General features: G+C 63.6%; 2 protein-coding genes across 3 annotated transcripts; both read left to right on the top strand.

Moving 5' to 3' along the window:
• The first annotated feature begins 2,173 nt into the window (after nt 1-2,173).
• Nucleotides 2,174-8,477, top strand: LOC138683799 (sperm-associated antigen 4 protein-like). Of its 2 annotated transcripts, XM_069776238.1 has the most exons (9): nt 2,174-2,584; nt 2,996-3,057; nt 3,256-3,296; nt 3,570-3,666; nt 4,254-4,338; nt 4,856-4,956; nt 6,352-6,519; nt 6,850-6,939; nt 7,777-8,477. In XM_069776238.1, exons 1-9 carry the CDS (start codon nt 2,551-2,553, stop codon nt 7,909-7,911), a joined length of 813 nt encoding a protein of 270 aa, XP_069632339.1. In that variant the 5' UTR covers nt 2,174-2,550; the 3' UTR covers nt 7,912-8,477. The 2 variants fall into 2 exon arrangements, with proteins under 2 accessions (XP_069632339.1, XP_069632338.1); XM_069776237.1 differs by lacking the exon at nt 2,174-2,584 and having other exon boundaries at nt 2,830-3,666.
• Nucleotides 8,478-12,690: 4,213 nt separating this feature from the next.
• On the top strand, nt 12,691-17,114 carry LOC138683898 (sperm-associated antigen 4 protein-like). The gene is made up of 7 exons (XM_069777203.1): nt 12,691-13,101; nt 13,513-13,574; nt 13,773-13,813; nt 14,087-14,183; nt 14,771-14,855; nt 15,373-15,473; nt 16,869-17,114. The coding sequence occupies exons 1-7, from the start codon at nt 13,068-13,070 to the stop codon at nt 17,112-17,114; spliced, it is 666 nt and encodes a 221-aa protein (XP_069633304.1). The 5' UTR covers nt 12,691-13,067.
• The last annotated feature ends 1,839 nt before the right edge of the window (nt 17,115-18,953 follow it).

The raw sequence follows: 18,953 nt of genomic DNA, 5'->3' as shown, positions 1-18,953 counted from the left end.
GAAATCACAAGGGGCACCGAGAGCCCTGTCAGACAGGAGAGCTGGCAGCGACTCGGAGAATGAGTACGTGTATGGGGGATTTGTTCCTCCTGGGGGCCTCATCTGGGGGGTAGCACAGGCAGAGCCTAATGCGGGGCTGGCGGGGGACGCGGCAGGGAAGCTGACAAGGACTGTGTGCAGAGCGGCAGCCGTGGGTCTTGGGAAACTCGCTGAAAGCCCCTCCGACCCCCTGGGGTGAACCCCTGCAGTGCTGCTGCTGGCGCCGGCTGGGGGTCCTGGCCAGGGGGCTCGGGGTATCCCTGCTGCTCTCCTGCACCAGCCATCTCTGGGGGCTGCTGCCGCCGCAGGCACTCTGCAGGTTGCGTCTGGGCAGCCTCTGGCAGAGCCGTGGGAGAGCTCAGCCCTCTCCTCGCCGGGTCTCTGCTGGGGAGAGCAGCCACAGGGTGTTTCGGGGAGGGCTCTGGCCCTTGAGCTGCAGGGGCCTCGGGAAGAGGTGGGGGGCTTTGGAGGAGGGCGGCCTGCACCCTCTCCCCGAACGACACGGGGCCGCTGGGATGCCCACCCAAGGGCAGGTTGGTGCAGCAGGGCCCGGTGGGCAGAGGAGGAGAGGGTGGAAGCGGCTCTGCCGCCTTGCTGCAGCTTCCCTTTCCCGCCACGGCCGGGCCGTCCCCTCGGAGCCTTCCCAAGGCCTGTCTTCTGGCCAGGAGCTCTGCGCGGGCAGCTCCCGCCAGCATCGTGTCGCGTCGCGTCGCGTCGCATCGCATCGCATTGCACGGCACGGAGGCGGCGCGCAACAGGGCTCTGTCTTTTTCCTTCCCCAGGTTCACTCGTTCTCAGGCGGCCCAGGTCATGACCCAGCAAGGGCCTGCATGCTGCAGGGACAGCTCGAGAGAGAGCGAGAGTAAGTTCAATGCTGCTTTGCTCCGCAAAGTCCTCTGGGATGCGCCCACAGAGCTCCTCTGCACCAGAGCTGGAGGAGATGGTGCCGGCACGACTGCACGGGAGGGGGGACCGCAGGCTGCCCTGCTCTGGGCAGGACTCTGCCCGGCAAGTTTTTGCCGGGAGCTTGAATCAAAAGGGGAGGGCGAGCGCTCGCAGGCTGCTAGCACCTGACCACAGGGCAGACAGCTTCCTCGGGAAAGACGCCTGAGAGCCTCCTGTTCCCTCCTGCCCGCCCCGGGGACACCGGGGGCTGGGGTCAAACGAGCCAGCGAGGGGTGAGGAGAAGAGGCTGCCTGCCACCCCATGTTTGGGGCCGGGCCTGGCAGCCCTGCAGAGCCAGCGTCATCCTGCTCTGAGGAAAGCCTGGGGCCGTCTCAGCTACGTCACCACGACCGAGCTGGCTACCATGTCCACGTCTTTGGGGGACCCTCTAGCAACCGTGGGGTACACCCGTATGGTGGGAGCCCAGAGGCCAGAGCCTCGTGCCGCCCTACTTCCCCGGACGAGCCGTCAGTGCCGTGCCTGCGAGGGGATCCTGCCCAGCCCTCAGTCCTTTCCTCCCAGGGCGCACCCAGCTGCCCCCTCGCCAGGGCAAATCCCTGGCCCTGCCCTTGCTGCTGCCCTGGAGAGGGAGTGCGTGGGACCAGCGCCCGCCTCCCCGCAGGGTCTGACATGTGTCCCAACGGGTGTCCTCAGGAAGGGTCCTCAGGGTCTTCTCCGGCTTCTTTCCCAGGCTTGGTCTCGGACGTTTCCGGCCGTCTGGCGCTGGCGCTGGTGTCCCTTCAGGCATACCTCAGCACCTGCGTCTCCACTGTGTGAGTACAGCACGTGTCCGACGTGGACACGGAGCGGGGTGCCGGTGGGTCAGGGGGAGGCTGGCGGTGCTCCGGACCGGGAGAGCGCGGCTCCTGCTGGCAGCAGGTCAGGTGCTGCCCACGCTGGGGCAGCTGCTTGGAGAGCAACGAGAGCAGAATCCCTTGGCAGCCCCACTCGGCGCGCGCGTCAGCGGCCGAAACCTCGGGCCGCCAGGGAGGTTACTTGGGCGCAGCGGAGTGCTCAGGGTCAGGGCCGAGCCTCTGCAGCAGAAGGCTTTGCCGTGGCCTTGACCAGCCTCTGGTGGCTGGGGGAAAGGGGGTGGACCCGTGGGGGCGGTGGAAGAAGAGCAGTAAGTGCCTGCTGCTCCGCCTAGTGCTGTGGAAACACCCCAAAACAAGAGGTGTTTCATCTCAAGTGCAACCAGGTCTGCCGCCTTAGCGAAAGGGAAGGCGAGCGCACAGCAGAGACCCCCCCGAGAGCGGCTTTCCCTGGCCAGGTCTGCTTACTGCCCCGGGTCATTTTAACTGTGTGTCTGAGGGCGATCTCGGAGCGCGCTTTTTGACAAGCTCTGCCTGCCGCGTTGAAGGGTGCAGACAGAAACCGTGCTCCTCTGGAAGGGGGCTGGCCTGTCAGCTTTCTGTCAGCAGCTGACCTCCAGAACTGGCGCTTCTCAGCTTGCAAGTGAAAACGCCTCCCTACAGGGAGGGGTCTGCCCCAGCCCCTGAGCACTGGTAACGCCAGGACTCCCTCTTTTTCAGGAAGAAGATCACCCAGAAGAGGAGCGGGCTCTTTATGATCCTGTGCCTCATCTTCGTAGCTGCTCTCGGTGAGTGTTCACCGGCTGCTCACGGTAGCACGGAGGTGCGGGATGCAAGCTTCGGTGTGAGGGAGAGGTGCTGGAATGCCCGGTGGGGACCCTCCAGCCTCCCAGTTCTGCACCTCAGGGAGCTCCGTCCACGCTGGAGGAAGCGGAAACGGTGACAGGCAGGGCCAGAGCTGGGCATTGCTTGGGAAGCGGAGCCCAGCTGAAGTGAGGCTCCTTGGTGGTGCCGTGCAGGGCGGGGATGGAGAGGTGTCTCTCTCGCAGCCTGTGGAGCCAGGTGTTGGTGCTCACGGCAGCAGGGAGCGAACCTCTCGGCAAACCTCTTGCCTCCCTGGTGTGGGAGGAGACAGCGGGACTACGGGGGTCGTTAGAAGCGCTAGTAAAGTAACTCTCTCTCGGTGATGTGAATTACAGCTGGGGCCTACTGCGGGACCTCGCTGCCCGTGAGGGTGCTGTGGGCAAAGAAGGTGCCACAGGTCAGTGACTGTTGTTGCGGGACAGGAAAGTCCCACAGAGGAGCCCTGCTGACGGTGGTTTGGTAAATGGCCGAATCCTCCGTCTCCAGGCTGCGACCCAAAGAAGCGGCAGCAGCTTCTGCTGGGCCTTGCTAGAGCCACCGGCTCTGGGGAGCCCCGGCCGCTCTGGGACTCAAGCGGAGAGCCTTTCCCTTTCAGGTGCTGCTGGAGCAGCCTGTGGGCCAGCTGAAGGCCATGTGGTAAGAGCCCTCTCCCGGCCCACAGCTTATGTGGTGGGGTAGCAGGAGCCGGCCTTGTGCTGTTTGCTCTCCCGTGCGTAGTGCCCAGGCCTCGTGCCTTTCTCTCTCTTCACCTTTTGCTGAAGCTGGAGCTGAAGGGAAGCACTCGCAAAGCAGGGAAAGGGAAGGGAAAGGGGGCTCGAGCACCCGTGCCTCTGCTCGTCTCCGGGCTTGCAGGCTCTGGGAGGGGCTGAGCAGCTCCCTGACAAGATCTGCTTTCCCGGCATTCTGCAGGAACGCGGTTGCTCTGCTGAAGGAACAACACCAGGAGGTGCAAGAGCTGAGGAAGGAGATGGCGTGCCTGGTTGCACAGATGAGCCGTGTGAAGAAGGTGATCCTGTGCTTTGGGCAAGAGGGCTGGGACAAGCAGGGCCCCGCACAGGGTGCTTTCCTGGGGCTGCTAGCGGGGTTCTCCTGCTCACTCCACACACACACACCCCCCCCCTTACCGGGGCTTGGTGGTTGAGCTTCTCCGCTACAAAGCCCCTTCCTCTGGCCAAGTTTAACTGGGCCACGTCCGGCAGGGGAGGACTGCCGAAATCCTTCTCCCAGTGCGCTGGGGCCTCTGGTAGTTCTGGCCTGGCCTCAGAGAGCAGTGAGACACAAATGCCCTCCCAGGAGCATCTGGCCCTGGCAGGGCTGAGCCCGTCTCCAGGCTGAGATGGGCAGCGTGGAGGTGGAGACGAGGCTGCGGGGCCCAGACCCACGTCCGCACTGTGGCCGTGGACGCGAACGCTCTTGCCGAGCCCTCGCTCTTCTCATCAGAAGGCTTTGAGCCTGGCAGCTGTTTGGACAAGGCTTGTCCTGTGCTTTCTGACACGGGCTCCTTCCTTTGCTCTGGGCCGTGCAGGACTCCGTGGTCACGCTGAACGGCCTGCTGATGTGGTCATCCTCCGTGTTCATTTCTGTCGTTCCCAGGAACTTGAGGACATGAGAATGGCAATGTCTGCGATGCCTTTGGAAGAGAACGCCCAGATGTCTGCCTGGGCTCTGAAAAGCACAGGTATGGATGCGGACAGGCAGGTCTTGTTGCGCTGGGCTCCTGCTTGGCACGCCCCAGAGGAGGCCGAGCTGCAGACTCTGCTCTCTGAGGCCGGGGGAGGTGAGATGGAGTCACAGGGCCCGACCGCGTGCCTGTGGCGGAGCGGGTCCCTTGGGCTCACCCTCGGGCCCCACGCAGGTGCCCCTGCCGGCACTTCGCCCTCTCCGCTGAGCTTTCCTGGGGACTGAAAGCGAGTGGTCGGGTCGTCCTTTGCTCTCCATGCAGCAGGGCCTCAGCTTGGGCCCCCTGCCCTTCCGTGGGGGCTTGCAGTCTCCCAGCCCCCGCAGGCCTTCTCTTTGTGCAGCCGTGAGAGAGACTGGGCTGTCACTGGGCACGGGGATCCCCTCCTTGCCTGCGTCACCTCCCAAGGGCACGGGGCTGGGCACGGGACTGGCAGGCAGCCTTAGAAATACCCTACAGCCACTGGGCCCTCCGAGCCTGGGGCCTCTGAGAGTCAGCTGCTCTCTTCTCCCTTCAGGGGTCACCATCGACCTGCAGAGATCACCCAGGAGCTATGCATGGCCCTGCAGCGTGTTCTGGTTCCTTTGTGATCTGAACCGTCCGAGTACTTTTGCGCAGGTATGGTAGCAGAAATCATCAGTGCTGGTTTTGTTCCCCCTGGTAAGGATGAGGGCAAGCCCCGGGGCGTCTCCCCTCAGGCCAGTGGTATTGCTGAAGCCCGTGGCCCTGGTCAGGTGCCAGACACCTGGGGCCTCACACGGGGCTCGGCTCGCTAGAAACCAGCAGCTTCCCCCAGGAGCTGGGCTGAGCTGAGCTGAGCTGCGTCCTGCCCACCGTCCCTGGCCACCGCTGGGTGAAGGAGCCCCTCTGATCGGGGCGATCGGGATGAGGGGACCGAGTGCACCCTCAGCAAGCTTGCAGACGACACCAAGTTGGGCGGGAGGGTTGGTCTGCTTGAGGGTAGGAAGGCTCCACAGAGGGATCTGGACAGGCTGGATCGATGGGCTGAGGCCAATCGTACGAGCCTCAACAAGGCTCAGTGCCGCTTCCTGGACTTGGCTCCAACAGCGTCCCGGCTTGTATCAGCAATAGTGTGGCCAGCAGGACTAGGGAAGCGCTCATCCCTTTGTGCTCGGCACTGGTGAGGCCGCACCTTGAATGCCGAGTTGAGTTTCGGGCCCCTCGCTACAAGAAAGACGCTGGGGTGCCGGAGCGCATCCAAAGCAGAGCAACGAAGCTGGCGAAGGGTCTAGAGAACAAGTCCTGTGAGGAGCAGCCGAAAGGACTGGGGTTGTGTAGCCTGCAGAGGAGGAGGCTGAGGGGAGACCTTATTGCTCTCTACAACTACCTGAAAGGAGGTTGTAGCGAGGTGGGTGTCGGTCTCTTCTCCCAAGGAACAAGCGATAGGACGAGAGGAAACGGCTCAGGGGAGGTTTAGATTGGCTATTAGGAAAAATGTCTTCACCGAAAGGGTTGTCAGGCATCGGAACAGGCTGCCCAGGGAAGTGGTGGAGCGACGGTCCCTGGAGATGTTCAAAAGACGTGTAGACGTGGCACTTAGGGACACGGGTTGTTGGCGGACTTGGCAGTGTTAGCTTTACGGTTGGACTCGATGATCTTAAGGGTCTTCTCCCACCTAAATGATTCTACGATTCTATCATTCTCCTTCGCGACCCCAGTTGGCTCCCCCGGCTCCGTTAGATGGGGCAGGGCGGGGGTAGGGGAAGATGCAGAGCTGCTGGGCAAAGAGCGAGCCTTCTTCACAGGCCTGACTCAGGTGCGGGGTGTCAGATGTTTCATGGTGGATATTCTCCTCTCCCGGGGAATTCAGTGAGCCCTCTCTCCCTGGCCGGGAAGACGTCCGGGCACGTCTGTCCATTTCCCAACACGCCACTCATTTCGAGCACGAATGCAGCCCGCAGGCGCCGTGCCACCGGTGCTTCTGGCCGCACTGGTAGCAGCGCGGGCCATGTCGCGCCCTCACCAACCGTTGCCGCTGCCCTCTGCTTTCAGCTGGACGATTCCCCGGGATACTGCTGGCCTTTCCAAGCGCCTCGGAGCCAGCTGGTCATTAGGTTGCCCGCACGAGTCCAACCAACCGCGATCACTGTGCAGCACCCCTTGAAGGAGTCCTCTGCGCTCGGGGACATCAGCAGCGCCCCCCGAGATTTCACCGTCTCTGTAAGTCTCTGCCAGGCACTTGGGGCTGGGACCGAGTGCTGGGGAAAAGCCGTACGGGGGACTTGCTAGTCTCTGCGCATCTGCTGAGCGTCAGGTGCTGGTCTCTCCCGAGCACTGCTGTGCCCTGAGGGGACATTTCAGGGGAGGTGCAGGGTGGTGTCATCCCATCTTAAGACCTGCTCAGTGCATTTTGGCCCAACAGCTCAGCTCCACTGCATGCTGCGCCAGACTGCGCTGGAGCCGCAGGAGAAGGGGGCGGGTCGTGGGCCCAGGTCCGGCACGCGTGTTTTCTCACGGCTGGCTTGGGCCTTACTGTGCTTTCTCTCCGAGGGAGCGGACGAGGAAGGAGAAGAGGAAACTCTGCTCGGGACGTTCAGCTACGACATAGAGAAAGAGCCGACCCAGACCTTCCCTCTGCAGGTACGGGAAGTGTGTGCGGGCAAGAGGCCAGGGCAGAAACGCGGGTTTGCCAGCAAGTCAGTGGCAGGAGGAGCGTGGACGGTCCTTGCCGGGGCAGGGGCCCAACCCTGGCCGAGAGAGACGTGGCAGGCTTTAGAGGGCTGAGCAGCACCCGGCAAGGGCAGCAAAAGTAGAGCGAGACGCGGGTTGGCCCCGCGGCTGTGCGGGTGCCCGGAGCTCCCTGCCTGTGCCTGCTGCTCCTGGCAGAGCCAGCCACGGCCTTGCCAACCCACGTGCGCTGCGCGCTGCCCTGGAACGCGAGTGTCGGGTGGCGACAGCCAACAGGCAGCACCATGGGGATGCCCCGCACCCAGTTGCAGGGTGGCCGGCATCCCTGGGCCTGGGCTTTGCTGGGGAGGCAGGTGGAGGAGCTGCTGGGTGCTGCCACATGCCATGCGCCGGAGCGCTCCCCGGCCACTCTGCTGGCACAGAGGCCGCAGCGAAAGGAGGGGGTGGCGGGACAGGGCCCGAACCCGAGCTGGGCAGGCGGTGGCAGGGAGGACACCCAACGCCTTGCCCCAGCAGCAGGACTTCCCCCAGGTTCCATTTCCCCCCCGGGCCAGAAAGCCTCCGGTTTGTACAGCGGCCCGGCCCACTCTCTGAGTTCGGGCGTTTGCTCTGCAGAGGACAGGGGTCCTGGGTGGGAGAAGAGAAGGAGAGAAAAGCTGTCCCCTCGGCCAGGGCGGGAGCTGCGCCTCCCGGAGCAAGGGCCAGGCTGGCAGAGGGAGACGCGCGGGGCCTCCCGCCGCTCCTTACGCTCCAGGAGTGATGTGTCTTTTTGCCCTGTTTTCTTTGCAGAATGAGCTTCCCAGAGCCTTTCAGTCTATCAGGCTTGTCGTACACAGCACCTGGGGAAAGTCTCGCTACACCTGCATTTCTCGAGTGCAGGTTCATGGCAATATAATGGGAAGGAACGCCATCGGCCGGGCATGAGACGACCTTCTGCTGTAAAAATAAAAAATGAAAAAAAACGAGAAAAAATCCCCGGAGCAGAGGACTGCGGCTGTTAGTCTGGAGGAGAGCGATGTCCTTCCACGGGCCCTCTCAAAGGCCACACGGGGTCTAGACGTAGCGGGGAACCTGGGCGGGCCTGAGAGGTGTGCGGAGACCTGGGCGAGGGGGGTGTCCATGAGGAATTCCGTACACAACCAGGGAGAAGCTTCTCTGATTGTTTGAGAGGCACACCAAGCTGCTCGGCTTGGTTGTGTCTGGCACGGTGGGCCGGTTTTGCCCATTGCCGAGGCGGCTGGATCTGGCTGTCACCGGCTCAGGGCGGTGCCCGCCAGGCATCTGATCCGTGCGCACTGGTGTGGCAGCCCCACGTAGGACCCCCCGCCAAGGAGCAGCCAGCCCTCCGGGGGGATCCTAGCTCAGCCCTCCCCGCTCCCTCTGCCGTGCCCATGGTGCGTCCCCAGGCACAGCCCTCTGGCCTGCCAGGGACATGGCACCCCTGATGCTCCGGCCTAGCCACGGGGGCCTTGTGGAAGGGCACGGGCATGCGAAGGGCTGCGCAACGTGCGAAGGGCTGGGAGCCGCCACCAGGGGAGTGCACGTGCCTGGGCACGGGGCACCGGTGCCTCACGGCAGCTGGAAGCAACCAGGGAAGCCAGGACAGGAGGGCTCTGGAGGTGCCCAGGGGCCCCCGGGGCCCCCAGGGGCGGTGGGGGTCCCGGATAGGGGCAGCTGGGAAACCTCTGGGACCCTCTGGGAACCTGTGGGATCCGGAGAAGGAAGTAGGGGCCAGGACAGCCACGGGGTCTGGTGGCAACACGGGGGCACCTGGCAGGCACGAGGGCTGTTGGGTGGTGCTGGTGGAATCACCCAAGGGACAAAGTGCCTTGGCACGGGTGGCACAGCTCCCCCTGATGGCCTGTGGACCCAGACACGTAGGGATGGGGGGCAGCCAGCGCCAGACCTGTCCATCGCTTGAGAAGTAGAGCCCAGCTGAAGTGGGGCTTGTCAGGGGCACTGTGCGGGGGGGCGGGTGGAGGGGTCTTCCCCCAGCCCGTGGAGCCCGGTGTTGGTGCTCACCGCAGAAGGGAGGGGAAATGAGGAGTAGCTGTGGGGCGCTGAGCACCATGGCAGGATCTCTTGGTGACGGGAATTACAGCTGGTGCCTACCAGCTGGCTACTCGGACTTCTCCTGTCTGGGCAGCTCCGCCAGCAGCTCTCTATGGGGCCGCTTCAGTGCTACCAGCTGCTCGTCTCTAGCGAGGGGCCTCCCTTTTGCGCTGAGCACTGGCTAACGTCCCTCTTGGCAGCCCACCGCTCCACCAAGAAACGTCCCTTGGACTTCCCAGGCCGCCCTGGTCTCCAGGGGCTCTGCTCGGAGCCCATGGCAAGAAGAGAAGAGGAGAAAACTTGTGCGACGGGATACAAACACTTTAATAAGCGAAGGAAAGAGGGGAAAAAACCCAAGGCACGCCACAGCCGTCACTCAACACCTTGCGCAGGCAGGCTGATGCCCAGCCAGTCTCCAAGCAACGGCTACTTTGCAAAGACCAGAGCCCCCGTCTTTATCGCTGAGCACGACGTTACACGGCACGGAATAGCCCTTTGGTCAGCTGGGGTCGGCTGTCCTGGCTCCGTCCCCTCCCAAGCCCTTGCCCACCCCCAGCCTCTTTGCTCGAGGGGACAGAGCGAGAGACAGAGACAGCTCGATGCTCTGTAAGCATCGTTCAGCAGTAGCTGAAACAATGGTGCGTCGTCAACGCTCTTTCAGCCACAGATGCAACCCACGGCACCATACGGGCTGCTAGGAGGAAAGTCAACTCCCGCGCAGGCAGACCCAGTACGGGGGGGACGGCCATTAAGGCAGGGTCAGCATGGCTGGGAAAAACCCCTCTGCCTTACACAGAGGCACCGTTCCGCCTCCACCAGCACAAGGGAATGCTTCGTTTCCCTTCTTCTCTGCAGAAGAGAAGACTCAAAGAGCAGAAACACCGCCTGAAGCAGCTGTTGGATCAGGCGAGAGCAAAAACCTCCACCCACCCTCCGTTTCTGTTTCCCGGGGGCTCTCCAGGAGTGCTGAGCCCTGCCCAGGGGACGCAACGTGCGGCACCCGGCACAGGGCCCAACAAGGCTCGGGGGCTCGGATGCACTGGCTCCCGGGGGAGCTCCCAGGGGAGCCAGTGCTGCCCCCACCCACACCCCAGCACTCCCCGGGTCAGGGCGCGGGCTGGCTGCGGATGGGCTGCACCAGGAAAACTGCAGGGTCTCTCCCCATCTCCCGCCCCCTCGTGGCCCCGTCTGTGATGTCACAGCCATGACCTCACACCATGCGGGCCCAGGCCTCTGTGAGATCAGGGCCTTGCTCAGCCACGTGGCACCCCAGGCCACGACTGCCTGGCTGGAAGCAGCTCACCCTGTCCTGGTGGCTGCGTGCCTGTGGCAGGAGCGATTCTGCCAGGGATCGGCTTGGAGCTTTTGCCTGAGTGGCCGTGCCCTGGGCAGGCAAAACTCCTGGGGCTGAAGGAGAGGCTGTAAGATTGCTGGAGAGCTTGCTTTCTCCCCAACATGAAGCGGAGAAAGGCTCCCCGGAAATCACAAGGGGCACCGAGAGCCCTGTCAGACAGGAGAGCTGGCAGCGACTCGGAGAATGAGTACGTGTATGGGGGATTTGTTCCTCCTGGGGGCCTCATCTGGGGGGTAGCACAGGCAGAGCCTAATGCGGGGCTGGCGGGGGACGCGGCAGGGAAGCTGACAAGGACTGTGTGCAGAGCGGCAGCCGTGGGTCTTGGGAAACTCGCTGAAAGCCCCTCCGACCCCCTGGGGTGAACCCCTGCAGTGCTGCTGCTGGCGCCGGCTGGGGGTCCTGGCCAGGGGGCTCGGGGTATCCCTGCTGCTCTCCTGCACCAGCCATCTCTGGGGGCTGCTGCCGCCGCAGGCACTCTGCAGGTTGCGTCTGGGCAGCCTCTGGCAGAGCCGTGGGAGAGCTCAGCCCTCTCCTCGCCGGGTCTCTGCTGGGGAGAGCAGCCACAGGGTGTTTCGGGGAGGGCTCTGGCCCTTGAGCTGCAGGGGCCTCGGGAAGAGGTGGGGGGCTTTGGAGGAGGGCGGCCTGCACCCTCTCCCCGAACGACACGGGGCCGCTGGGATGCCCACCCAAGGGCAGGTTGGTGCAGCAGGGCCCGGTGGGCAGAGGAGGAGAGGGTGGAAGCGGCTCTGCCGCCTTGCTGCAGCTTCCCTTTCCCGCCACGGCCGGGCCGTCCCCTCGGAGCCTTCCCAAGGCCTGTCTTCTGGCCAGGAGCTCTGCGCGGGCAGCTCCCGCCAGCATCGTGTCGCGTCGCGTCGCGTCGCATCGCATCGCATTGCACGGCACGGAGGCGGCGCGCAACAGGGCTCTGTCTTTTTCCTTCCCCAGGTTCACTCGTTCTCAGGCGGCCCAGGTCATGACCCAGCAAGGGCCTGCATGCTGCAGGGACAGCTCGAGAGAGAGCGAGAGTAAGTTCAATGCTGCTTTGCTCCGCAAAGTCCTCTGGGATGCGCCCACAGAGCTCCTCTGCACCAGAGCTGGAGGAGATGGTGCCGGCACGACTGCACGGGAGGGGGGACCGCAGGCTGCCCTGCTCTGGGCAGGACTCTGCCCGGCAAGTTTTTGCCGGGAGCTTGAATCAAAAGGGGAGGGCGAGCGCTCGCAGGCTGCTAGCACCTGACCACAGGGCAGACAGCTTCCTCGGGAAAGACGCCTGAGAGCCTCCTGTTCCCTCCTGCCCGCCCCGGGGACACCGGGGGCTGGGGTCAAACGAGCCAGCGAGGGGTGAGGAGAAGAGGCTGCCTGCCACCCCATGTTTGGGGCCGGGCCTGGCAGCCCTGCAGAGCCAGCGTCATCCTGCTCTGAGGAAAGCCTGGGGCCGTCTCAGCTACGTCACCACGACCGAGCTGGCTACCATGTCCACGTCTTTGGGGGACCCTCTAGCAACCGTGGGGTACACCCGTATGGTGGGAGCCCAGAGGCCAGAGCCTCGTGCCGCCCTACTTCCCCGGACGAGCCGTCAGTGCCGTGCCTGCGAGGGGATCCTGCCCAGCCCTCAGTCCTTTCCTCCCAGGGCGCACCCAGCTGCCCCCTCGCCAGGGCAAATCCCTGGCCCTGCCCTTGCTGCTGCCCTGGAGAGGGAGTGCGTGGGACCAGCGCCCGCCTCCCCGCAGGGTCTGACATGCGTCCCAACGGGTGTCCTCAGGAAGGGTCCTCAGGGTCTTCTCCGGCTTCTTTCCCAGGCTTGGTCTCGGACGTTTCCGGCCGTCTGGCGCTGGCGCTGGTGTCCCTTCAGGCATACCTCAGCACCTGCGTCTCCACTGTGTGAGTACAGCACGTGTCCGACGTGGACACGGAGCGGGGTGCCGGTGGGTCAGGGGGAGGCTGGCGGTGCTCCGGACCGGGAGAGCGCGGCTCCTGCTGGCAGCAGGTCAGGTGCTGCCCGCGCTGGGGCAGCTGCTTGGAGAGCAACGAGAGCAGAATCCCTTGGCAGCCCCACTCGGCGCGCGCGTCAGCGGCCGAAACCTCGGGCCGCCAGGGAGGTTACTTGGGCGCAGCGGAGTGCTCAGGGTCAGGGCCGAGCCTCTGCAGCAGAAGGCTTTGCCGTGGCCTTGACCAGCCTCTGGTGGCTGGGGGAAAGGGGGTGGACCCGTGGGGGCGGTGGAAGAAGAGCAGTAAGTGCCTGCTGCTCCGCCTAGTGCTGTGGAAACACCCCAAAACAAGAGGTGTTTCATCTCAAGTGCAACCAGGTCTGCCGCCTTAGCGAAAGGGAAGGCGAGCGCACAGCAGAGACCCCCCCGAGAGCGGCTTTCCCTGGCCAGGTCTGCTTACTGCCCCGGGTCATTTTAACTGTGTGTCTGAGGGCGATCTCGGAGCGCGCTTTTTGACAAGCTCTGCCTGCCGCGTTGAAGGGTGCAGACAGAAACCGTGCTCCTCTGGAAGGGGGCTGGCCTGTCAGCTTTCTGTCAGCAGCTGACCTCCAGAACTGGCGCTTCTCAGCTTGCAAGTGAAAACGCCTCCCTACAGGGAGGGGTCTGCCCCAGCCCCTGAGCACTGGTAACGCCAGGACTCCCTCTTTTTCAGGAAGAAGATCACCCAGAAGAGGAGCGGGCTCTTTATGATCCTGTGCCTCATCTTCGTAGCTGCTCTCGGTGAGTGTTCACCGGCTGCTCACGGTAGCACGGAGGTGCGGGATGCAAGCTTCGGTGTGAGGGAGAGGTGCTGGAATGCCCGGTGGGGACCCTCCAGCCTCCCAGTTCTGCACCTCAGGGAGCTCCGTCCACGCTGGAGGAAGCGGAAACGGTGACAGGCAGGGCCAGAGCTGGGCATTGCTTGGGAAGCGGAGCCCAGCTGAAGTGAGGCTCCTTGGTGGTGCCGTGCAGGGCGGGGATGGAGAGGTGTCTCTCTCGCAGCCTGTGGAGCCAGGTGTTGGTGCTCACGGCAGCAGGGAGCGAACCTCTCGGCAAACCTCTTGCCTCCCTGGTGTGGGAGGAGACAGCGGGACTACGGGGGTCGTTAGAAGCGCTAGTAAAGTAACTCTCTCTCGGTGATGTGAATTACAGCTGGGGCCTACTGCGGGACCTCGCTGCCCGTGAGGGTGCTGTGGGCAAAGAAGGTGCCACAGGTCAGTGACTGTTGTTGCGGGACAGGAAAGTCCCACAGAGGAGCCCTGCTGACGGTGGTTTGGTAAATGGCCGAATCCTCCGTCTCCAGGCTGCGACCCAAAGAAGCGGCAGCAGCTTCTGCTGGGCCTTGCTAGAGCCACCGGCTCTGGGGAGCCCCGGCCGCTCTGGGACTCAAGCGGAGAGCCTTTCCCTTTCAGGTGCTGCTGGAGCAGCCTGTGGGCCAGCTGAAGGCCATGTGGTAAGAGCCCTCTCCCGGCCCACAGCTTATGTGGTGGGGTAGCAGGAGCCGGCCTTGTGCTGTTTGCTCTCCCGTGCGTAGTGCCCAGGCCTCGTGCCTTTCTCTCTCTTCACCTTTTGCTGAAGCTGGAGCTGAAGGGAAGCACTCGCAAAGCAGGGAAAGGGAAGGGAAAGGGGGCTCGAGCACCCGTGCCTCTGCTCGTCTCCGGGCTTGCAGGCTCTGGGAGGGGCTGAGCAGCTCCCTGACAAGATCTGCTTTCCCGGCATTCTGCAGGAACGCGGTTGCTCTGCTGAAGGAACAACACCAGGAGGTGCAAGAGCTGAGGAAGGAGATGGCGTGCCTGGTTGCACAGATGAGCCGTGTGAAGAAGGTGATCCTGTGCTTTGGGCAAGAGGGCTGGGACAAGCAGGGCCCCGCACAGGGTGCTTTCCTGGGGCTGCTAGCGGGGTTCTCCTGCTCACTCCACACACACACCCCCCCCCCCTTACCGGGGCTTGGTGGTTGAGCTTCTCCGCTACAAAGCCCCTTCCTCTGGCCAAGTTTAACTGGGCCACGTCCGGCAGGGGAGGACTGCCGAAATCCTTCTCCCAGTGCGCTGGGGCCTCTGGTAGTTCTGGCCTGGCCTCAGAGAGCAGTGAGACACAAATGCCCTCCCAGGAGCATCTGGCCCTGGCAGGGCTGAGCCCGTCTCCAGGCTGAGATGGGCAGCGTGGAGGTGGAGACGAGGCTGCGGGGCCCAGACCCACGTCCGCACTGTGGCCGTGGACGCGAACGCTCTTGCCGAGCCCTCGCTCTTCTCATCAGAAGGCTTTGAGCCTGGCAGCTGTTTGGACAAGGCTTGTCCTGTGCTTTCTGACACGGGCTCCTTCCTTTGCTCTGGGCCGTGCAGGACTCCGTGGTCACGCTGAACGGCCTGCTGATGTGGTCATCCTCCGTGTTCATTTCTGTCGTTCCCAGGAACTTGAGGACATGAGAATGGCAATGTCTGCGATGCCTTTGGAAGAGAACGCCCAGATGTCTGCCTGGGCTCTGAAAAGCACAGGTATGGATGCGGACAGGCAGGTCTTGTTGCGCTGGGCTCCTGCTTGGCACGCCCCAGAGGAGGCCGAGCTGCAGACTCTGCTCTCTGAGGCCGGGGGAGGTGAGATGGAGTCACAGGGCCCGACCGCGTGCCTGTGGCGGAGCGGGTCCCTTGGGCTCACCCTCGGGCCCCACGCAGGTGCCCCTGCCGGCACTTCGCCCTCTCCGCTGAGCTTTCCTGGGGACTGAAAGCGAGTGGTCGGGTCGTCCTTTGCTCTCCATGCAGCAGGGCCTCAGCTTGGGCCCCCTGCCCTTCCGTGGGGGCTTGCAGTCTCCCAGCCCCCGCAGGCCTTCTCTTTGTGCAGCCGTGAGAGAGACTGGGCTGTCACTGGGCACGGGGATCCCCTCCTTGCCTGCGTCACCTCCCAAGGGCACGGGGCTGGGCACGGGACTGGCAGGCAGCCTTAGAAATACCCTACAGCCACTGGGCCCTCCGAGCCTGGGGCCTCTGAGAGTCAGCTGCTCTCTTCTCCCTTCAGGGGTCACCATCGACCTGCAGAGATCACCCAGGAGCTATGCATGGCCCTGCAGCGTGTTCTGGTTCCTTTGTGATCTGAACCGTCCGAGTACTTTTGCGCAGGTATGGTAGCAGAAATCATCAGTGCTGGTTTTGTTCCCCCTGGTAAGGATGAGGGCAAGCCCCGGGGCGTCTCCCCTCAGGCCAGTGGTATTGCTGAAGCCCGTGGCCCTGGTCAGGTGCCAGACACCTGGGGCCTCACACGGGGCTCGGCTCGCTAGAAACCAGCAGCTTCCCCCAGGAGCTGGGCTGAGCTGAGCTGAGCTGCGTCCTGCCCACCGTCCCTGGCCACCGCTGGGTGAAGGAGCCCCTCTGATCGGGGCGATCGGGATGAGGGGACCGAGTGCACCCTCAGCAAGCTTGCAGACGACACCAAGTTGGGCGGGAGGGTTGGTCTGCTTGAGGGTAGGAAGGCTCCACAGAGGGATCTGGACAGGCTGGATCGATGGGCTGAGGCCAATCGTACGAGCCTCAACAAGGCTCAGTGCCGCTTCCTGGACTTGGCTCCAACAGCGTCCCGGCTCGTATCAGCAATAGTGTGGCCAGCAGGACTAGGGAAGCGCTCATCCCTTTGTGCTCGGCACTGGTGAGGCCGCACCTTGAATGCCGAGTTGAGTTTCGGGCCCCTCGCTACAAGAAAGACGCTGGGGTGCCGGAGCGCATCCAAAGCAGAGCAACGAAGCTGGCGAAGGGTCTAGAGAACAAGTCCTGTGAGGAGCAGCCGAAAGGACTGGGGTTGTGTAGCCTGCAGAGGAGGAGGCTGAGGGGAGACCTTATTGCTCTCTACAACTACCTGAAAGGAGGTTGTAGCGAGGTGGGTGTCGGTCTCTTCTCCCAAGGAACAAGCGATAGGACGAGAGGAAACGGCTCAGGGGAGGTTTAGATTGGCTATTAGGAAAAATGTCTTCACCGAAAGGGTTGTCAGGCATCGGAACAGGCTGCCCAGGGAAGTGGTGGAGCGACGGTCCCTGGAGATGTTCAAAAGACGTGTAGACGTGGCACTTAGGGACACGGGTTGTTGGCGGACTTGGCAGTGTTAGCTTTACGGTTGGACTCGATGATCTTAAGGGTCTTCTCCCACCTAAATGATTCTACGATTCTATCATTCTCCTTCGCGACCCCAGTTGGCTCCCCCGGCTCCGTTAGATGGGGCAGGGCGGGGGTAGGGGAAGATGCAGAGCTGCTGGGCAAAGAGCGAGCCTTCTTCACAGGCCTGACTCAGGTGCGGGGTGTCAGATGTTTCATGGTGGATATTCTCCTCTCCCGGGGAATTCAGTGAGCCCTCTCTCCCTGGCCGGGAAGACGTCCGGGCACGTCTGTCCATTTCCCAACACGCCACTCATTTCGAGCACAAATACAGCCCGCAGGCGCCGTGCCACCGGTGCTTCTGGCCGCACTGGTAGCAGCGCGGGCCATGTCGCGCCCTCACCAACCGTTGCCGCTGCCCTCTGCTTTCAGCTGGACGATTCCCCGGGATACTGCTGGCCTTTCCAAGCGCCTCGGAGCCAGCTGGTCATTAGGTTGCCCGCACGAGTCCAACCAACCGCGATCACTGTGCAGCACCCCTTGAAGGAGTCCTCTGCGCTCGGGGACATCAGCAGCGCCCCCCGAGATTTCACCATCTCTGTAAGTCTCTGCCAGGCACTTGGGGCTGGGACCGAGTGCTGGGGAAAAGCCGTACGGGGGACTCTGCGCATCTGCTGAGCGTCAGGTGCTGGTCTCTCCCGAGCACTGCTGTGCCCTGAGGGGACATTTCAGGGGAGGTGCAGGGTGGTGTCATCCCATCTTAAGACCTGCTCAGTGCATTTTGGCCCAACAGCTCAGCTCCACTGCATGCTGCGCCAGACTGCGCTGGAGCCGCAGGAGAAGGGGGCGGGTCGTGGGCCCAGGTCCGGCACGCGTGTTTTCTCACGGCTGGCTTGGGCCTTACTGTGCTTTCTCTCCGAGGGAGCGGACGAGGAAGGAGAAGAGGAAACTCTGCTCGGGACGTTCAGCTACGACATAGAGAAAGAGCCGACCCAGACCTTCCCTCTGCAGGTACGGGAAGTGTGTGCGGGCAAGAGGCCAGGGCAGAAACGCGGGTTTGCCAGCAAGTCAGTGGCAGGAGGAGCGTGGACGGTCCTTGCCGGGGCAGGGGCCCAACCCTGGCCGAGAGAGACGTGGCAGGCTTTAGAGGGCTGAGCAGCACCCGGCAAGGGCAGCAAAAGTAGAGCGAGACGCGGGTTGGCCCCGCGGCTGTGCGGGTGCCCGGAGCTCCCTGCCTGTGCCTGCTGCTCCTGGCAGAGCCAGCCACGGCCTTGCCAACCCACGTGCGCTGCGCGCTGCCCTGGAACGCGAGTGTCGGGTGGCGACAGCCAACAGGCAGCACCATGGGGATGCCCCGCACCCAGTTGCAGGGTGGCCGGCATCCCTGGGCCTGGGCTTTGCTGGGGAGGCAGGTGGAGGAGCTGCTGGGTGCTGCCACATGCCATGCGCCGGAGCGCTCCCCGGCCACTCTGCTGGCACAGAGGCCGCAGCGAAAGGAGGGGGTGGCGGGACAGGGCCCGAACCCGAGCTGGGCAGGCGGTGGCAGGGAGGACACCCAACGCCTTGCCCCAGCAGCAGGACTTCCCCCAGGTTCCATTTCCCCCCCGGGCCAGAAAGCCTCCGGTTTGTACAGCGGCCCGGCCCACTCTCTGAGTTCGGGCGTTTGCTCTGCAGAGGACAGGGGTCCTGGGTGGGAGAAGAGAAGGAGAGAAAAGCTGTCCCCTCGGCCAGGGCGGGAGCTGCGCCTCCCGGAGCAAGGGCCAGGCTGGCAGAGGGAGACGCGCGGGGCCTCCCGCCGCTCCTTACGCTCCAGGAGTGATGTGTCTTTTTGCCCTGTTTTCTTTGCAGAATGAGCTTCCCAGAGCCTTTCAGTCTATCAGGCTTGTCGTACACAGCACCTGGGGAAAGTCTCGCTACACCTGCATTTCTCGAGTGCAGGTTCATGGCAATATAATGGGAAGGAACGCCATCGGCCGGGCATGAGACGACCTTCTGCTGTAAAAATAAAAAATGAAAAAAAACGAGAAAAAATCCCCGGAGCAGAGGACTGCGGCTGTTAGTCTGGAGGAGAGCGATGTCCTTCCATGGGCCCTCTCAAAGGCCACACGGGGTCTAGACGTAGCGGGGAACCTGGGCGGGCCTGAGAGGTGTGCGGAGACCTGGGCGAGGGGGGTGTCCATGAGGAATTCCGTACACAACCAGGGAGAAGCTTCTCTGATTGTTTGAGAGGCACACCAAGCTGCTCGGCTTGGTTGTGTCTGGCACGGTGGGCCGGTTTTGCCCATTGCCGAGGCGGCTGGATCTGGCTGTCACCGGCTCAGGGCGGTGCCCGCCAGGCATCTGATCCGTGCGCACTGGTGTGGCAGCCCCACGTAGGACCCTCCGCCAAGGAGCAGCCAGCCCTCCGGGGGGATCCTAGCTCAGCCCTCCCCGCTCCCTCTGCCGTGCCCATGGTGCGTCCCCAGGCACAGCCCTCTGGCCTGCCAGGGACATGGCACCCCTGATGCTCCATCCCAG

The sequence above is a fragment of the Haliaeetus albicilla genome, chromosome Z (assembly GCF_947461875.1).
Source record: "Haliaeetus albicilla chromosome Z, bHalAlb1.1, whole genome shotgun sequence".
In the NCBI taxonomy this organism is placed as follows: Eukaryota; Metazoa; Chordata; class Aves; order Accipitriformes; family Accipitridae; genus Haliaeetus; species Haliaeetus albicilla.
Note: the sequence above shows the minus strand (reverse complement) of the source record. Positions and strands in the feature narration are given on the sequence as shown.